This window comes from Opisthocomus hoazin, chromosome 4, assembly GCF_030867145.1.
Source record: "Opisthocomus hoazin isolate bOpiHoa1 chromosome 4, bOpiHoa1.hap1, whole genome shotgun sequence".
Taxonomy (NCBI): Eukaryota; Metazoa; Chordata; class Aves; order Opisthocomiformes; family Opisthocomidae; genus Opisthocomus; species Opisthocomus hoazin.
The window spans coordinates 58,623,657-58,644,670 of NC_134417.1; the positions used below are offsets into that span (position 1 = coordinate 58,623,657).

General features: G+C 41.0%; 1 protein-coding gene across 1 annotated transcript; it reads right to left on the bottom strand.

Moving 5' to 3' along the window:
• Positions 1-423: 423 nt before the first annotated feature.
• GPNMB (glycoprotein nmb) lies at positions 424-19,843 on the bottom strand. Its single transcript, XM_009931368.2, has 11 exons — positions 19,679-19,843; positions 14,019-14,168; positions 13,157-13,300; positions 11,666-11,845; positions 10,462-10,620; positions 9,693-10,001; positions 8,249-8,371; positions 7,424-7,526; positions 6,324-6,529; positions 3,819-3,906; positions 424-3,041 (listed from the first exon to the last, which is right to left on the bottom strand). The coding sequence occupies exons 1-11, from the start codon at positions 19,746-19,748 to the stop codon at positions 2,888-2,890; spliced, it is 1,686 nt and encodes a 561-aa protein (XP_009929670.1). The 5' UTR covers positions 19,749-19,843; the 3' UTR covers positions 424-2,887.
• Positions 19,844-21,014: the final 1,171 nt, after the last annotated feature.

The following is a 21,014-nucleotide window of genomic DNA, read 5'->3' on the forward strand; positions in this document are numbered from 1 at the left end:
TCCAAAGGGGATGCCTGAAACTTGTAACATTTTCTGACATTCACAAATCTGTTGTTTGTCAGCTGTCCTTGCCTTTGAAGGACATGAAGTTCATTTGTATCCTAATCCGTGCTGAAACTGGGTTCCTCAGCTGTTGTCTGGCTGTTAAGAAAGTCTCCTCACCACACAGGTTTGCGGTGCCGTTGCTCTGAGTACAGTGGAACGGAGACTGCAAAAACAGCTAGATAGCCAATGGTGGTACCATATGTGTGTAAGTGAACGAAGACTGAGGCAAATCCAGTTGTGTTTTCTGGAGGTAGATACTGGTTTGATCGGTAATTAGGCAACTTATCAAGTTTCTTATCTGACAGTATGTCTTTCTGAGACATAGGAAATGCTCTCTTCAAAATCATTAGATGTTTTATTTGTCAATGCAGCAGTTAGACTCCATTGTATAAAAGTAAAGACGTATGAAATGGAAGTTACAGCTGAAAAGGTAAAATCAAATTATAAAAATTTGATGTTCTGACATGATATTTAAAGGAAGATAGTGCAAGCTATTCTGTATACTTAGGTTAAAGAATAAAAAAGTTCTTAAAGTATGCCTAAAAGCTGTTTTCTTTGCAAAAGCTTAAGACGTCTCTGAGCTCCTAACATGCAGTGTTTTGCTGAGACAAGATGCTTTTTGCGTGTAGCCTAGGTCAGTGGTAGCCTGTGTCATTGCTGATCTTGAGCGTTACGGCTGTGGCAGATTTAATTTTTTCATGCTGCATTACAGGTCATCTTAAGCTTTCCACTAAACCCCTGTCCTGCCTCAAGCTAGAGCAACGAACACAAATTACAGCCCTTCCTGTCAGCAGTCTGACTGATAACGGAGTACATAACATTCAGACGGTAAATTTTGCAGGAAATGCATTTTCTGTGTAAGAGAATAATTTTAGATACCCAGTTATGGTTAGACAGTAGGATGTTACCTATAAGGAAGATGGAACAGTAGCAAATATGGTGCTTTTAATAATATAACTGAAAATTATTCAAGAATTAAAATAATTGGAGAACCTGGAAACAAAAGAGGCTGTTGTATTTTAGAACTAAAGAACTAGTCTCACAGGTATGTTGGAATCTGCATTTTTTATATCCTTAAGTCATTTAAAGGTGTCGCTGGGGAAGTGGTAGTGAAGACTAGATTCAGATTACAAATGACGAGCATTTGACAGGTCTGCTAAGACACCAGGAGAATATATTTATGTGTATATATCACCTCAGGAACTGAGAACAATATGTATCAGAGATGTTCCAATACACAGCAAATAAGCTAATTATACTGAAGTACAGATCTTCAAAGAATTCAGTGCTTAGAAATGGATTGTGTAAGGTCATTTGCCCAGGCCCCAGCTGAAGGTTAATTTCATTTTGATTATAACCTTTAGTATTAACAGCAAGGCTTTCATCAAAAATGAACTATTTGAAGCATTTTTGGTCTGTTTTCTCATGTCGGTGAATCTTTTTAGCAACCTCTTCCCTTTTACAAGTAAGACGCTCTGCTTTTCTCATCGTCCAGTAATCCAGTCTTCAGCAGTTTGCTTCTGATCTCGCCCTGTCAAACGCCACGATGCAGAATGATGAGCATATGTGGCTAGAAGATCAGATCGCTTGGGAAAGGCCTCAACGTGAGTTTTCTTAATGCAGAATTGCAGCTAGAGTGAAGGCACATTGATTTTGCAGATGTTTTCACTGTCTAAGCTGCGTCATGCAAAAGCGGAAGCTGGAGCATAGTGCTTTATTTTATATGGGGTTTTCATTTATTTGATTAGGTGGTCAAAGACAGAGGGATGGAGGAGCAAGCAGAAATTAACGTTTACAGCAGGAGAGAGAGGAGTGAAAAGAGAAGGGGAAATGCTACCCCCTCCTGCTAGAACCCTCGTTCTGCTGACCCTTGCACATGGAGCACTTATCTACCCTTTGGGGAGCCGCAGTGTCAGTCCGGTGTCTCAAGACCAACGGAAACAAAGGAGACAAATACGGCATCAGCAATTGCATCTAAGGATTTTACATGGGCTGAAAGTCTAAACTCTCTCAGGGAGAGCCAAGCAGATGGGCCTCATCTTGTTGCTTGGGTGTCTGTGGTCTAGTTTATAGTGAGACTCGTGCACTGGTAGCCGTGTCCAGTAGGAAACTAACTGTGTCCAGCCCTGTTTTCTGGCCCTGAGGCCAACTGGCACGCAACAGGCTTCATCCATGCTACTGAACCTTGCAAAACAGGGTGGCTGCTGCCAAACTCCTGGTGGGGAGCAGTGCCTCTGGTGGTTCCCAGAATCTGGGTTTTGCTTGGTGGGGAGCTAGCCGGCCTGGGGCAAGACTGTGCTAGGACCTCCTGTAACAGTGTCAGGGGTTCAGTGCCAACGCCTGGGAATGGCCACGGCACGTTTCGTTCCACAGACATAACATGTGCCTGCCCCCCGTGTCTTTCTTTCTAGCAAAGGCACGAATCCTGCTAAGGCAGTAAGCAGATGTACTGGATTGTCTATTTAAGACTACGTGTTTACAAGTTGCTTTCTTTTTTGAAGTAACGTTTTTTTTCCCCTCCAGATAATGCATCTGATTAGTTGTGCAGGGAGTTAACCTAGAAGTAAGAAAACCCAGATAAGGGAGGGGGAGGGGTTAGTTGTTCAGAAGAGTGTATCCTAGATCACAAGCAAGAACAGCAAGTGCTCAAAACTACCTCACTGTTTTCTACGAAGGACTATTTTAATATTTCTAATTGCACCAAGCCCCCAAAAGTTACCATCCCATCTATATGTGCTTTCACCTTACCCCCTGTTTTTTATAACAACAAGAAAACCCCATCAAAGTAGAGTGCAGATATGAGTCCTCTACATAATCTAATAGCCAGCGTTAGACTAAAGGTTTAAACAATGCCTGGTTTGCTTTTCAGCAGAGGATTTCTCTCAGTGCTACTAGGGAAGAAAATTGCTTTGAAATTGCTGAAGTAAGCGGTTAGCCCCTCCTGGTTCTCTGCTTGTCCTGTGCTTCTCTCAATAGGCTTGTACTGTTTGTATCTCCTGCAAGGAATGTGCACAGTTAGTTGCTGAAAGACATTTAAATGAAAGTCCTCATTTAGCATGTGACCAGTGTATAGGGGAATTAATAATGTATGCATAACATATATTCTCTCTCCTCCTTCCCTCTTCAGTCCCATCTAATGGTTGACAGCCATAGGTCAGTAGTGGTGACTAAGGCCTGGTTAACGAGAAGGCTCCGTTGCTTAGCAGAGTACTGTCGCTCTGCATTTCTTTCTCACCACTGACTGTGAAGGGTGAGCGTACTCTTGACTTGGGAGTCTTGAAGCAGGCTAACAATGCAGTAACATGCTTCTGTTAACTGCTTTCCTGCATGCCCAGCACCTTTTTCCCAAAGAAATTATTTGTCAATTATTTAATGAAGAGTTTTGATGAGTAATTCTTGATCTGTCGGTCATTCGCAAACATGTCTTCTAAGAGTTTTAGAGCGAAATTAAATTTCTGTTTGTTAGGTTTTACTGGGTATATATATCTTACGTCATACAGTTTGAGTTTGCTTACGTGCAGTTCCCAGGCCTTCTAGTATTACTGTCTGTGCTTAGGAGCACAGAATGCATTTTGCTATGAAAGTCTTTAATATTTACAAATTTTCCAATGATCTTGTGGCTTATTTGGCAGAATATTTGTGAACAACAAGAAAACAACATAAATAAACAAAAACATAGCTAATGCAAATTAAAGTTGTTGGTTTTGTTAATTCAAATTCTTATTTTTGACAGTTCCTTGAACTGTTTTGAATCCTAGAAACTAGCAACTTACTTGTAAAGGACAAAAGCCCCAATGGTGGCAAACACTGCCAACAAACCAAGGAAGATAAAGACACCTTCTGTTGTTCCTGATGAAGATCCTAGAGTTCAGAAAGTAGTTTGGTTAAAAGTTAGCCTCATCGTTACAGTGAGACAGATTTTCTAAAGAGAATATCATTTTTACATAATTGCTGTACAGATGCAAGTACACTTAATACTTCTAATATGCTAAACATTGGAGGCCAGTGACTTCGGCAGGAGGGGGTGCTTGCACATCGTAATCAGTATAATTCTCTTTTCCACTGGAGTGTGAGCTGGGCTTTGCCACTTTTCTCCTCTGAGCCATGCTCCTGAGACACATGCCTGCCCTTCCAGCCTCGAAGGGCACGGAGGGGCTTGCTGGCATCCCTATGACATGAGGCTAATTTGCTCCTTTCCCTATGCTAGGGAAACGTTTGTACTGAGAGTATGAGAGATGCAGTCTCTTTATAAGCTTTAATGTTAGAATCAGATTCAGTTTTCTCTTAGGGATGGTGGCCAAGGGGAAAGGGGATAAAAAAGAAGTTTCTTAAATGTTATAGTTTGTTGCAGTCCCATATGCTAAGAGGGCAGAGTGTGGCTGAGAGCTTGATGAACTTAGGCTTGTTTGCCTTATCAAAGAGTTGGGGGCTCTGCTTTTTTAACGTGCTCATTCTGGGAAATTAACTTTGGGCGCTGCCTGTCACTGAACTCTGCCTTCTGGTTTGCCATCGGCCTTTTCACTTGCATCGACTCCTAATTCCATTGTATCTGATGGAAGAAGCTAAATCATTACAAGTATTTTTCTTTAGCGTTTGTGTTAAATATCTTAATTTTCCAGTCCACAGGCTGCACCTTTACTGAGTTTACTGACACTGAGACACATTCTTGGTCTTCTTATTAACAACAGTGTTTATACAATGAAGGAACCTAGAGGGGCATGTTGGCTTACCTTTACAGTTACTACTTTATAATTGCTCCCTATGAAAAATTGAGATATCAAATCAGGGTCTACCATTTACTTGGTGCACGTGCCTCATCTATTTTTCAGTTTGTTGATACAATTGTTTGTGAAGGCTTGACCTCATTCCTCGTTTGTACAATATTTTTGCTGAGACTGTAGGGTTTTACCTTATTTTATGAATAAGGCAGGTCCTTGAACTAGTTTGCAAAGCACCACATGCTGATGGGATGGGTCTGAATCAAAGAAGTGCAACAGCAGTTGGAGCAAATTAAGAACAGATGTTTTGTGCAATGCCTACATAACCCAGGCACACCCTGCCAAATTTCACGGGCCAGATGTTTAGGCACCAAATACTCGGGCACAAAATTATGGGATTTTCAGAGATTCATAAATACTTGCCTTCTTGTGAAATGAGTGGAAAATTGTGGCACATAAGAAATGTCTGCAAATGTTAGATAGCCTCCTCCTCTCTTAGATCCTAACTCTGCTTTGATTATAGTGGAAGCCCCAAAGTATAAGTTAGCTTTTCACTCTGGAGGAAACCTAGGAAGACCAGCCTTGTTGGGCCTCTGTGTATACAGTTTTGAAAAGTCCTACTGCATGCTTATTTTCATCTTTAGGAACTGGAATGCACTCACAGATCAGGCATTGTGCCTTAGTCATCATGAACTGATTTCAGTACAGCTGAATTCATACCTAGATTAAACAAAATCAGCCAAAAATACTGTGGCAAATGACTGCAAAGGGTCAGTTGCTTGGCTGATAGTAATGAAAGAGTTCAGAAGAGTCACTAGGACATTGTAGTGGGAGGTCAGGAGGGAAATGGAGTGGGAGCAGAGAGAGAGCATGATTGTTTAGACTTCTGACTGAGGCTGAGTTTAATACCTGCTTCTGTCAAAGACTGCTTGGGTAACCATGAGCAAGACACAGTGATACTCATCCAACCAAAGGTATACCTCCTGTTCTGAAAGAGTCACCCTGGCAGACTCTGTAGTCAATGAACATTACACAGGTCTTTCCAGAACCTGATTCATCTTATCCTCATGTAGAAATAGAAACCTGGTGAAGGTCAATGAGTTACAAAGAGGGCCCAGGGCAGCCAGCTCAGCTGCAGACCTTGATTCTGTCTCAAGTGAGTGGAATTCCTTTCTGTTTCTCCTATTTCTCCATGTGTGGAGTAGGCTGGCTGGCATGTCCCCCACCTGCATTTCTGCCCAACAGAGTCATTCTGTGGAGAAATACGTTACGGCTTAAGAACTGTTCATATTCTGTGATACTGAAGGGTTTGTATAATTACTGTACTCACTGGATCGTAAACATAAATCAAACCAAGTTCTAACATCTAAAATTCCCATCGGGAAAGAAATGTCTCTTTATCTTTGCATGAACTCTCACACAAGCTGGAGCAGTCTCAGCTGAGGTCTCCAGGCATAATAAAAACCCCATATAAATTCCTGTGCTCTTCCCCCCTGCAGGGAAATGACCACAGGGAGAAGCTATTTGCAGACAACCTGCATCTGCTTGGTGTGGACTCACCTCCATTTACGGAAATCAGCGCGCTGGCAAGGGCTTGACTTGTGTCATCCCCCAGGGTGATGTTTATACAGTATGTTCCAGGTTCCTCAAAAGCTCTCCTGATGGTGAGTAAACATTCATCGGTGACCACGATGGGGTCGCATACCACACTCTTGGACACCTGGCACGTGGGGTCAGAAACTACTGTGCAGACATCTGTGGGGAGGCTGGGATAGGAAGAGAGAACACACTGCATTTGTGGAGTCCTGTTAGCCCAGTTCATAGACACTGATGCCCCAGTTTTATGCTGGTGCCTGTTTACTGAAATCAGTGGCACTACAGTGATTTAAGAGTGTTTTATTAATACCTTATATATAATTTTTATACATACCTATACATTTTATATATACATACATGTGGATTTTGTATAAAATGCATATATACAATCTATAAAATTATCTGCTTGTTTTACATATCATGTAACATTTTATGGCAATCACAGAATTACTTGCCTCAGATCAGCTTATAAAGTCTGTTACCTTTAATACACATCATTAAGAAAGGAATGCAGATTCTTATAAGTAGTATCATGTGCTGAAGAAGTAAATGCTAACTTAAGAGAGGTTAATTGTTTTCTAGTTGCCTTACCAAGATAATTCTTGTACTTCTTAGTCCTCTCAACTCTAATCCCCTTCTAGGAGCTAGGAATATTAGTGCAATATTTTCCTATCCAAGAAATTGCTTGGACACATTTACTCAAGTGTCAAAAAATCATGGCCAAAAAAGAAAGGGTTTCCTTCCAGTTTCAGTAGAGTGCTTCCCATTTTACAGTAAGTGCTGAAATCTTGTCTTGGCCAGGAAATGTAGAATTGTTTCTCCCCACTATCTAGTTCTCTTATTTTTACTGACGCTTGACATTTGTTCTAAATTCTAAGAGCCTGGCAGTAACCTCTGTTGCCATAGTTTACAAAAGTGACTTGCATTATCTTTAGTTCCAGTCAAGAAATAGACATACTGTGTTCCTAACTTTTGTTCGCGCAGCTGAATCGAAGTGCAGACAGCGTTCCGGCACCTAATTATTTTTAAAGAGGGAAGATTGACAGTTTCATTCACACACTTACCTCCCTTGGCAAGTAACAACGAAGTCAACCAGTGAGTTTTCAGCTTGACTTTCTGTCATCTGGATACTCATCATCTGAATAATATTTACCTCAAGGATTCCCTCTGGGAGAGGAAACAGATGTCAATGGTAGGACACATGACAAGCTCTGAAGTCTGTGTGTACAGAACCTCAAGTGTTTGGCTGATGCTCAGCTCAGGTCTTGTTTTCCATAACCTCCTCCCTCCCTTAGCACTCCTCTTGAAGGGTTTGAAAGCTGAGAAAATTTCGAGTGCTTACCCTGTGAGGCTGCTCCTTTCTAATCTGCCTTTTTTTTTTCCCATTATTATTATTTACTTATTTATTTTGCTAAATCAATTCCCTCTCTCACTACCCATGACTTCTGTGCGTGCCAAGGTCAATTCAACTGTTTGTGACCCCACCTGACCAGTATGCTTCTGGTGCGGCAGGTTCAGAAGCTGATGATACAGAAAGTAGCTTTACGGTGCACGTCTCCACCAGTCATTTTCCAGCCCAGGTGCCTGGAAACACTACATATAGCACAGGGGCAGCCATCAGCGGGCAGCTGCCCAGCCTCACATGTCTGAAACCAAGGGGCCATAACATCTGCTGCTCGGTCCTGGCAGAGTGCGTAAAGAAACCAAAGTCAGCCAGTCAGCTATCTGTACATTAATGTTTAAAATCATCAGCTAGGTCCAAGAGAAGGATCTTATTGTGGGTCTTATGTGTTTGTTAAAAGGGAGCCTAAATAAACATTCTCTCTGCCTTGCATTGCTATACATTATTAACCCCATTCCTCTGTTCAAATATTGACCCATGTCCTTACCTACGACAGAGATACCATTTTTATAGTATCCATTTCTGTAAATATGGCAACCTCCATCAGGATTATCTTCCATTGACTCGACAGTGGTAGAAGAATCTGAATTAGAAGACGCTCCGGCTGTTACTGTTGAGTTGAGGGAGAAAGAGTAGATACGCAGCTTTAGAACAAGTTCTGCTTAGAGCTATCCTGAACATGGCCATATGTTTCAACTGCATTCATTACACAGGTCATTAGCGACTTTGGTTTGCAGCTGTGCAGTCCTGTATGTATCTGTATGGGATCACGGTAATAAGCCTTAAAGAAAACACACGTGCCCAGCTGTAGAACCCTGGAGTGGCCTGGGCAGCCTCACTCTAAAAGCCGCCTCGCTAGTCACCCATCTCTCTGAAATAAAAGTGAGACTGAAAGGTTTGATATAATTAAACACTTCTTTAAAATTCCCAAATCACTTATAGAAGAAATCCAAAGGCTAATAAAAGGTTTAAAATGCTTTCTTTAAAAGCAGGTATTTTCCCTTTGCTCTACATTACAGCTAGTGGATAAATGAAGACGGGAAGTGGTAAAAATTATATCTTTCCTTTCATTTTTCATTCTTATTCAACATTTTGGTAAAAGCTCATATTAAAATTCTGAAATTTGAAAAATATAGCCACATTTACAATTTAATAGTAGTAGTATTATAACTAGCCAGGCTGAAACTGCAGACCTTTTGCAAACCTTAAAACCCTCTGAGATGATAAACCAATGCTGAACATATTGAAAGTTATTCTGAAATATGACAGCGCATAAATTTAAGTTGGAAAAGCCATTCTGGGTTAATGCCATGTGGAAATCCCATATTTTGGGATATGAGTAAGTTTTTTTTCTAGTTCAATCCAATCTCATTTAATTTTAGGTGGAAGTTAATGCAAACCAGAAAGGAACTGGCTGTAAGAGTGTTCTGAAATACCATTTTCTCACTGAAAATTTATATCTTACCTCAGAACATGACCCTGAGTAGACAAGGCTAAAACCATTTGACCTGGTGTGGTAGAGGGTATAAAACCAAATTTATATGTACTGCATGTCCACCTGAAGACCTCCCTATGCTGTCACTGTGGTGGTACAACTGAATGGGTAACGTGTTAAATGTGTAAGTGATGCCTACGATAGAATCATAGAAGAGTTTATGCTTATTGATTCTGTCTCTAAACCAATTTATAGAGGGTTTACAGAGCCTTGCAACTCTTTCACTGGTGACAGTAAAAGTCCTAAAGATATTGTCCTGGTTTTGCATTTTACCCTTCTGATTCTCTCCCCCATCCTGCTGGTGGGGAGTGACTGAGCAGCTGTCTGGTGCTTAGCTGCCAGCTGGGGTTAAACCACAACACACAGGAACTTAAAATATTTGAATTTAGAGTTTTAGCATAGCTCCTAATATCACTGCTGTCCGATAAACTCTTACCTGCTGAGGTGGGCAGTGGTGCAGTGGGTGTTACTGGCCTGCAAGGTACAGGTATAATGGCTTGGACAGTTAAATTCAGAGTGAAGTTTCCTTGCAGAGTGAAGGTGTGAGATGTACTGGAACTGCTGACTACAAATAAGCCAGTTCCATCTCCGAAGTTCCACTTGTAGGAGATGGCAGAATTATTAAGATAGTAGCTGGGATCATGGATCTTCACATCAAACGTGATTGGTGAGTCTTTGATAAAAATGGAGTCTGAGATGTTGCGGTCATGTTTTTGGAACATACTCACAAATATTGGTATTTTGTCTGGAGGGGAAAAAAAAAGAAGCAAGTAAATAAAGCATACATACCTGGCTGCAGACACAAACAGCTCCACAGTCCCTGAACGGCAACAGTCAGAATGTGAGACATTAGTATCTTTAACACGGGTTTCTACTTTAATTCAATTTACCGATCTGATGAGTGAATGTCAGTAGGAAACCGTTACCCAGAAAAGTATGGGAACAAATGAGGAATCACAGGCATCTGTGGAAGGTTGCATTTCCTCTCGTAAATCATTCTTTGTTACAAAGTAGAGGTGTCACAACTGAACAAAGGTAAATTCCACTATCCAAGGCAGTTTACCAGAGATTCCATATTCATATTAAAAACCGTTCTCAGGCCAGTGTCTTCTTTTTGTGCCAGATAATGCTTGTGCTGAATTCTTTTAAGACCTAAACAACAAATACTCCCAGTATTTCATTACAGTTTACTCCAGCACACTCACCTGTTACAACGTAAATGGCGCTTGCTCTTGCAATTGGAACGTATGCTGCGTGCCCTCTCCTGTAAATGGACACCGCCATCACGTGTTTGCCAAGGGTGATGTTTGCTGTGTTGACTGAAAATTTTGCTGAAGATCGTCCAGTTGTTTGGTGGTACTGACCTGAAACAGAACATGAACTTATAATAAGTTTTCCCCTTCAGGCTGGCTACAAGTTGTTTTAAATGAAGCAATATCTCTGTGAATCTTGGATTGACTAATTCAGAAGGAATAGTTTAGAATTGTCTTTCAATTATCTGGCAGGTGTTTTTGGAGGGCTGAATACTTTTATGAGGTGTTTACTCCCATTATTTCTGTGGTTTTTTTGAAGGTGTCAGAAAGATGTCCCGAATTTCACTAATCTAAGAAAAATTTGCCAAGGCATCTACATCTTTCCAAAGCAATTCCATTACATTAGGTCATTAGGCTTATGCAGTGGATGGTGTTACCCCTTAGGCATTTTAAGTGAGCTTGTGTTTGTACACTTTCAGTGTAGCAAGAAGATTGCTTCGTACCCTAGAGCCCTTTGTATACATTTGCTTATTTGTCTTTGTAACAGCTGATTGAGGTAGATAAATAGCATCACCTTTATGTAAAATTTGGGACATTATTATTATTACTCATGATGATACTGATGATAATACTGATTTAGCCAAGCTAACTTAGGATATTAAGATTTAGTATGTAGCCAATGTCAGGAAGAGCCCAACTGTTACATATTCAGGAGCGGAAAGTCAGCATCTGTGACCAGATCAGTACCACACAGTCAGTGCCAGTTTTCACCTCCCCAGAGGCAAGAAGTGCTGCACCGTTAAACTGTTCTGAAGATACACAGTGCTATGGTCTCTCTTAAATTAAGAATCTGAAGTGGCAGACCCTCTGTTTTCCTAGAAAAGGATCCTGAGTACTACTGAAAGGAAATTAATTCTTCAGTGGTAGTTCTGTGAATGCAGATTTAAAGAGAATCTCCTGGTAATCCATGATTTCCAGACCAAGCAGCTGATGGCCTTTGTGGAAAGCAGGGAATGAATTTGGGATCTCCACTCAAGAGCATGGAATCCTTTCTAAAGGACTTTTATTAAGACATACTCAACAAATGAGTTAGTGTACAGAGTGAATACAGGCTTTGCAGTGTCAGCCAAACTAAGGGATGTGTTGCAGTACTGACCAAATGTGTGAAACACGTAGACAAAGTTCCTTCTCCTCCAGCCTGGATAACGAGGAAAAGGTCTCCCATCTGGGAACACATTATGGCTGTGGTTGCTTGTGCAGTTTTCCAAACCACAGTTGTCAATCCATTCAGTCCAGTTGTAGACATAGAGTTGCTGATCCTGGGAAGCTGGAGGATCTAAGTAGAAATAGGACATGTTCCCAGTCAACAGAGAAATGTGCAGAAAGTCAGGAAACAGGAGGCAGACACCCCAGGTCACAGCAGCTATTGCGCTTAAATAACAGGTTAAGTGGGGTATTTTTAGACTGACATTTGGTTTTTCTAAGATTGTGCTTTGTTTCATTTTTAATGTGATCATTGAATTGTTCTGGCTTGACATTGTTTTATTCAGAAGCTCTAAAAAATTTTACTGTCTCATGGGCCAGACGCAATTTAAAATTGCTTGCCCAAAACTTGCTCTTGACTACACAGGACACTACTGCATCACTGGAGTTAGTGGGGCTGCCTGAACATTTGGCAAGTAGAATCTAAAATTTTAAGTAGAAATAATCAGCCACGGAAGCACTGTGAGGAAGTGACTTTGTTTTGTCAGAAAAGTTTTCTATGGCACCTTTAAAAAACATAGACATGAATTTCAGTTTCTTTCTGAATAATGAAAAGACAGTTTCCTTCCCCAAACAGCACAACAGATATTAAGTAGATAATGGATATCAGCAGTTAACAAAACATTAGACAGTCAAAAAGCAGAACTCCGGCTGACAAAACATTTGCTGATATGCCTTGAAATGAAAATTACTTTGATCAGTAAAAAAAATTGTTGAACCTTTATGAATTCAGAAGAAGAATGGTACAACAGCCTGTTTCACTCCAGATCTGGCAGCTCCAAACATTGAAAGTATGAGGTCTTTTGCTCCATGTAACCATAAGTAAGATGAAAAAAGGTGATTCTCTGGTGAAATTATTGCTTGATTTTTAGATATTTTATTTTCTTGTTTGTTTTTAATTCTTAAAATATGGGAATGTGAGATTCACTCTTTCTTGAGGGTTTTTCAAGATGCAGATGATGGTTAGTGAGTTCTGTGATTCTTAAGTGAAAAAGAATCTCAATTTTATAAATTGCCAGCTTTAGAATTTTGGAAGAAAACAGTGTGACTGTGCAAACTTGTGACTGAGCTGAAAAGCAGTAACAGTTTTGCTAGGAAGCCAAATTAATGTCACTGTTTTGGGAAGGCAATTTTATAGTGAAGGCAAATCTTAAATTACCTGGTCGTTATATATAGCGGGTACAGTACAGTAAAAGTACCACAGTGATCTTCTGAGGAAAGAAACTGGTGTGGCACAGCTTACACATGAGTGTAGTTATCGGTTAAAAGCAACATGGCTGTTGCTCACAGGGTGCGCCTCTGATGTTTTCAGAGATTCATGACACGTTCACACCAACACCACAGTCAGACGTGTGTGTAGTGCAGGGAGGTTGCCGTTACCTACCCTGGGTACAGTTTCTCTCGTATATTATGTTGCCTTCTTTATCTTCTTTCTGGCACTTGGGAAACTGGAGACTCACAACAAAGGTCACGTTGGATCCTACCAGTGCTGGGCTATCGGTGTCCAATTTGGCCGTCACCCTTCCGCCTGGAGAAAAGAAAATTTTGTCTTCACTGCAGTAAAGGATGCATCAGAGCAGCAGCTACCTTCAACTATACACTATTTGCATTAGAAATGCTTCATTGATTCCTCTGTTTCCAAGGGGTTTTGTGCTCCTAAGTCACTTGCAGTCTTATCAAAACCCCAACTTAAGAACAGAGGGACTCATCATATCCCCCCACATCACTTACTGGTCTATCATTCATTTCTGTCTTAGAGCTATAGAATATGGGGTTTTTACCCATGGGGGCCAATATATTCCAAAGGAGCATATTTTTATTTCTCCCCAGGGATACATCCTTTAGACCTCAGCTCAAACCAAGTGCTAATAAACGGGGTCTTCACCGGAGTTGTCAAACCGAAGCCCACAATGCCCTACTGAGGTAGCAGTTGAAGCTACCTGTCCTCTAGGGCATGTTTCACATAATGCATTGTCCTAGAGCCCTGGTCATCAATACTTCTTCACGAGTCTCAATGTCTGAGGCTATGAGTTGGGGGAAAGCATTTAATGTAACAACTCACTGCTCTGCTTCCTCAGACAATGTACTGGGAATGGTATCAAAGCCAATCGTCTCTAATTTGCTATTCCTTGCAGCAACGGTGGATATTGCAGCTATGAAAAAACACTATAGCACCTGCACTTTTCAGTGAGGTGTATTTTCAGGCCCATTTTCTCGGTGTCTTTGAAATGCATACGTGAAATCACCTTTCCAACAGTCTTTCCATCTGGGATCTCCTTCTTCCCAAACAGGATAAAGCTTGTCGTTCCATTTAGTTTGATCACTAGACCAGCCTTGTAGCTGCTTGTAGGATGTGACAGGAGAAGTTCTTCCAGGGCTCAGTGCATCTTGAAACCCTAGAGAGAAAAACAAACATGCAATGTAATAGCATTTTCCCTGCCACCCTGTAAAGACATTGCTCTTGCACTGAACAGCCTTCTTATTACAACTATTTTCGTGTACTGATTAGAAAACTCTTCACTTGTAGAAAGTTATGGAATTTTATCATCACAGCTATCACTTGCATCAACTGTAACCAACATAAAGATAATTCCACCACCGACGGACTGACATTTTTCTACCTGCACCATTGCAAGCTTTCCAGAGAAAAAATTAAAAGGTTTACAACATTTTGGCCATAACAGAGCAGTTGTTAGTATGAATGGACATAACCCTGTAACACTCAGGCTAGATGCACAGAGGTTGCTCTATTGCTGACTGCTTTGTGCTTGCCTGGTGATAAATCTATGAGTAAAAGGCTAACAGGATAAATTCACTCTGTGTCTGAGTTGTGCTCCAGTGGAAGTTATGCCAGGAATTAATTTTGACCCAGTGAAGCTTCTTTGGTGAGTTGGATGGTGGTTTGGGTGGGAGGAGTGGAACCAGTTGTAACAGAAGCTGGTATTTACAGAAAAGGAAATTTAGAGCTGAATAGTAAATTCAATGTGTTTATAATATAATAACAAAAACATATTAGCTTCATGCCCATTACTTTAAAATGCCTCAGCTATTAAATAACTTGAGTAATCTCTTTCTCCTCATATTACTACAAATGATGCGCTCAAACTTTTCCCAGGGCTTCTAGGATCCCTCTTTCTGTCACAAAGCATAATGAAAAGCAAAGTAAATATCCAAGTAACCTGTAGGAACATGTCAACCGCTGTAAGATGCCATAAAAATATGTTTGTAAGTAGGCTCATAGGCAGAGTTCCATTAAAGCCTGGGGGTTTTAAACAACTCTGTCATGTTAAACAGGTAAGTGCTGGGTGTGCCATTCTGTCACAACATCAAGAGATTAAGATTTCTGCTTTTCATGGCTTCATTTTAAAGGTAGCTGATGCTGAATGCTTCTGAGATTTATACCAAGTGAAACAAAGAACTGGAAGACTTTAAGGAAAATGCGGAGACCTGTAAGAAGGGCAAGAATGGCCCTGTGTGCTGTAACACAACCGGCTGTGTTGGAACTTCTCCGAGCTTTGAAAAAGGCACAGAGCAGGTGCAGCCAGTCTAAGCACGGTCTTTATGGGCATGTGACTCCCAATTTTACTGCGAGGGAGAACCAGAGAAACAGCACTGAAGAAGAGGCAGGAACTGCTTTCTCTTGATGTTTTATTGCCCAGTGAGATTTCTGCTGGGCAGGAAGGACATCCCTTGGCCAGTCCCGTCTCAATGATCACTCTGAACTGATGCTGGTAGCTCTCTCCCCAGTCTTGAGGACTGAAAGATTCGAGGAAAAGAATAGATTTTGCACTCAGAAACATATTCTCCTACAGTCTTTTGCCCTACAGGGACTCCCCACAGTCTCAATTAAATCACCTGAATCAAGTCTTTCTTGCAGATTTAATATATTTTGATGTGAGCAAAGCATAACATCATGACTGGTATTTACTTAATGGCCTGAATCACATGCTGTATCGTTTTCAGCTTTGGTCAGAAGAAGAGTTGGGTAATGTTGTCCTTCAGAAACTTTTCTCAGGAAAAAACCCACAGATTAGCAACTATAAAAGTATTTCACAAAAGCTTATCAAATTCAATTACATTTTAGGTCGTTAAATTAATGTGTCATCTTATTTGAAAGTAAGTGACTAGGGATTTTTCCTAATTTCTTTTTCACATTCGCTTTGATTTTATCTAAAAATTATTTAATGGATAAAAATGTTTTGATTTTGTCAGATCAAAATATTTTAATCATTGTTTTTTTTCCCAAATGCTCAATTCATCAAAAAGAGCTGGAGCACTTTTAATTTTATAAATGCTTTTAATTTTGAATTTTCAATAACAATCCTTGAATTCAGAAGTAATTTTCTTGTCCAGCTTTGGTAATAACTGTGGTCACTCCTTCTAAATCACAAGCTCCTTAGGCATTTCTGTGCCTCCCTGATGTGCTTTGTTTATTTCAATCAAGCATAAAACATTTCACAAGCTTCAGAACAAGACAAAGACATTTTTTCAGATGAGCAAAGACTTCAGCACTAGTTTCTCTAACACATGGAACTGAAGAATTTCAGTTGCTGAATTTAAAGGAAGAAAAAGCTTTAATGTGTTTCTTCTTTAACAATGAAAAGCACTTAAGAACAGATGTTGGTCATAATCAAAATTAGAGCAATTCAGTTCAAAATAGAGTAATATTATGCTCCAAGGAAATTACTACTGTAATAGTTTTTGTAAGGTGATCATAAGGGAGAAGATCTTATACTCCGATTGACTTTCTACTCTCTCATTCTGGTTTTCATTTTGGTGAAAATTGTAGCAAAGACAAGAAGCTCAGCATTTCCTGCGATAGTGTGTTAGCCATGAAAGAGAGAACGAAAGCCAATGTTAGGACAACAGCAATAAAAAGATGACCCAGCTAAAGAGGATGAAAGTGTATTAGAAGTAAAAAGGCTGATGTCATGGTGTCACGGTTTAACCTCACAGACAGCAACTAGGACCAGACAGCCACTTGCTCAGTCCTTTCCCCGCCCTGTGGGATGGGGAGGAGAATGAACAAAAAGTAAATCTTATGGATTGAGATAAAGACAATTTAATAAGATAACAAAAGAAGGAATAATAATAATAATAATATAATAGAAGTCTCAGATTTTGTGGAAAGTGTCAAACTAGCAGAATTCGCCAATCTCATGGAGAAGTTCCTGCCTCCTGGCCAAACCCCATTTATATCCTGAGCATGACGTCTATGGTATGGAATATTTCCACTGCCCGGCTTGGGTTAGCTGCCTGGCCATGCTCTCTCCAACTCTAGTACACCTGCGCACTAGCCAAACATGGAAACTGAAGAATAGTCCTCGATTTCTTTGCAACAAATATAACATCAGTGTATTACCAACATTATTCTCATACTAAATCCAAAATGCAGCAGCTACTGGGAAGAAAATTAACTCTATCCCAGCCAAAACCAGGACATATGGCCAAGCTAAGACAGAAAATAACGCAAAATTTCTAAAGTTACATATAGAAACATAATAAAGCAGGACAACAAAGAATTTGAGGAGGAACTTGCAAAAACATAAAGACTACTAATTAATCTTTTTGTTGTTTGTTTTTTTTTTAAATCCAAAAACAGTGGAAAGCTTGCCAGAAAGTCTGGAGGGCCAAAAGGTGATGCAGATACAAAAGAAGCATTCAGGGAAGATAAAGGGATTGCATGGAAGTCCAAAATGTTAGTTTATGTTTTCATTCACAAAGGAGGAGCATAAGAAGTTTCTGTGCTAGAATTTTTCTTTACAATGATGGAGACTCTCTCTCAAAATGGAGTGTTGGCACACAAAAAAATTATAGAAAAAATCAACAAAATGAAGAAGTCAAGATAGGATGGCTTAAAAAGTATGGACGTTATTCAAGTGTGAAAGAAATGAGCTATTAACCATAGCATGTAACATCTTGCTTAAAACTACTTCAGTGGCTGAGAAACAAAAGTTGGCAAATGTGATGACAGTTTTCAAAAACACTTCCAGGGAAGACTTAGAGGATTACAAAAATTTTGAGGCTGAAATTGGAGAAGCTGGTAGAAACAGCAGTGAAAAATAGAATTAGCAGATACAGTGGATTAATGTGATATGCTGTAAAAGGAGTGCATTCCTTATAAATATATTTGGGTTTCACTGAGGGAGCCAGAGAGCATGAGAACAAGACTGACCTGCTTGTTATAGTCTGCTGGAATTCCAGACAGCATTTGATGAGGTCCCTCGCTAAAGGCACATAAAGGAACCAAGTTACCGTGGGATGAAGGCTTTCACATGAATAAAGAATTGGTTAGGTTATGTGAACCAAAAGTTATGAGTAAGTGGCCAGTTTTCTCAATTGTTGAAATAGTTTAAAATGTTCATAATCTGGAAAACAGGTAAACAGTAAAGTTCTTTAATGTGATGAAGACAGCATCTTAAACTAGTAGACGGGAGGACTGTATGAGACTCAGTAACTGAAGAATAAAGCTCTATGGAATTCAGCGTAGTTAAACGTAACTTTACTTACAGAACGAGGGGCTCTAAACTAGCTATCACCACTCAGAAATGAGATCTTGTAGCTTTACAGTTTTGAATGCAGAGCTTGCTGGTAGTTGAAAAACTAGGAAAAGTCTAGATAGAGAATGAAGATGAAAATGTCATTACAGCATTTGTATGTTCATGTGTGTTCATGTCTTGAATACTGTATGCTGCTCTGTTCTCTGCAGCTCAAGCAGGGTAGAAGATAACTGAAAAAATACAGAGAAAGGTGACAAGGATGCTAAAAAGGGATAAATTGTTTCCATATGAGGAACAGGTAAATAGACTGTGTCTTGGGCCTGGAGAAGAGGTGACAGAGAAGAATATAAAAACAGAATCACAAACAGCATGAAGGAAGAAGCAATTTGTCACTATTTCTCAAACTACAAATGTTAAGGCGAATCAAATGAAACCAGCAGGTTACAGGTTCTAAACACATAAAAGATATTTCTTCATGTAAGGCAGAGTTAAAGTGTGAAATTTCTTGCTGGCACGATGTTGTATGTGCCAAAAATTTACACGGGTTGCAATCAAAACTCAAGTGTGTGAACGGGTGAAAGAAAAGTCCAGTAAAAACTGTTAAATACAATGAATCTGCATCTGACAGATGCAATTCTGGTGCTATAAATCATCAGAGGCTGGGAAAGTGTCCTGAGTAAATACCAGTATACACTTGCCCAGTTGTACTTCCATTAGTTTCCCAGTGGAGACAGGTACAAGGCTAGGTGGATGCTCAGCTGGGCCTCAGCTTTTAAGGTCTTCATTTTCCTTACTGTAGATTCTGGAATTTGAGTCTAAAATCCCATTTCTGGGTTCCCAGCCCTGAGCTCAGGGAGTCAACCTAAGGCTGGAGTCGAGCTGGGAGACTGGAAGGAAGCCGAGGACCAGCCCAGTGCCTGCCCACTATGGCCTGAGGATCTAATTCCTTCACTGGGCTGCCGGAGGTTGAGGATCCACAGGTCTGGGTGTCGCAGTGGGGAGCACTGTGTTGGACCTGGCCTCTCCCAGCCACAGCTGAGCTGAGTAAACTGGGAGAAGTACCTTCTGCATCTGCATTTTTAGCTATGCTTTAGCTGGGGAAATACAGAGAGAAATTTGTTGAAATGAGCCAAGGCTTAGCTCTGGTCAGCTCTGCGTACCTGTGAAGTGCAGGAAACAGATAACTGAACAGCTCTCGGCGTATTTCTCCAGCTTGGGTGACATTTCCACCCGGAGCCAGGCAACCCTGAGGTGGAGCTAGCTGTCGCCTACCGGTTCCCAAGCACAGCTCCAGCAACCGCTGCCCAGGTGAGGAGCAGCCATTTTTACAGTGCTGGCCCAGCACGTCAAACCTGGAGGGGCAGGGAGAGGGGATGGGGCGACGGGGTGATGATGGAAGCACTCACGTGTGGCGGCGGCACACAGCACGGCTTCGGCCAGGAGCAGGAATCCAAGGTGGCAGCGACCACCGCTCATGGTGCTGGAGACCCTGCGTCAGCTCGGTGCACTCAGAGGAACAGAGGGCCTGGTGCCTGCACGCGGTAACTCCTCCCGTCCCCGCTGAGAAGTGAGAATGAAGTTTCTCCGCTGCTCTGCTCTCCGATTAAATGAAGGGCCTCGGGACTCATCATGTGATGGAATTAAGCAGAGATGCATGATTTTGTCTTCAGCTTCTTTCGGCTCATGTGCTTATGACTCACTGCCTTTGCTTTCAGCATTCCCTGGGATTTCTGAGAGACCTGTTTAGAGCCACACCATTTACCTCGCAGGCATTTTTATACTAGTTTTGCACTATGATCAATTTGTGTACTTAATTTGTGTTTAATTAGGAACGTTTATTTCCAGAAATCTAAATTAACTCTTGCACCAGCCTGATTTGCAAGCGTTAATGCAACAGCTCACTGCGTTTGATGGACCCACCACCACTTAACCATGTATCTCTCCCCACATGCTGGGCGACAGCTGTAAACCAAATGGAGACTGGCCAATTCTAACACATCCCTGGTCTTGGCTCCTGATCAAAGCTGATTGTTAAAGAAAACATTATTTAAACATTTAGTGGGCACATGCGCGTACCATCCGACCACGGCTGTGCGTATGGTTAGAGGTGCAATCACAGACGATATGTGGTGATGGCCAGTAAATATCTAGCTCACAAGTTGCCATGACCTACACACAGACAAGTACGTCATTGTGTGCGCTTCATGTTCTGTGGAAGTAAAGGAAAAATTGACTTTGCTACCCAACCTGATAATGAGTTATAACTAATGGCTCAAGAGGAGTAGGGTAATACAGGCAGATTGGAAAACACTGCACTTAGTCGTTCAAATTCAGGTTCAACATGCTTCACCAGCCCAGGTGTTCTTCTGCAGGCAGTGCAGCAGCTGAATTTCATTGTGGTCCTGGCAGCATCGACAAGTTTCTTGCTTTTGTTTGCAGCAAAGAACAAGCTTTGGGCATGGCACAGAAGCAAGTATGGTTCTCAAGACAGGAGTTCAGTAGTGGTTTCAGTGATCCCAAAGTATAGCACTGGCAAGTGAGACACTGGCTAGCCAGAAACCAGCAAGTTGGGCTACAGTAAACTATTTTTATTCTGGGCAGGGCTGGTGGAAGTCTGTAAGCCCCAGGTACTGTCAACAGAATTAAGAGATCGCTCAACGGAAGGGAATTTTAGAACCATGACTTCTTATTATTTTTGATTCAGTAACGGAGGCGCTCATGTCCAGTCCTGTGCATCTTGCA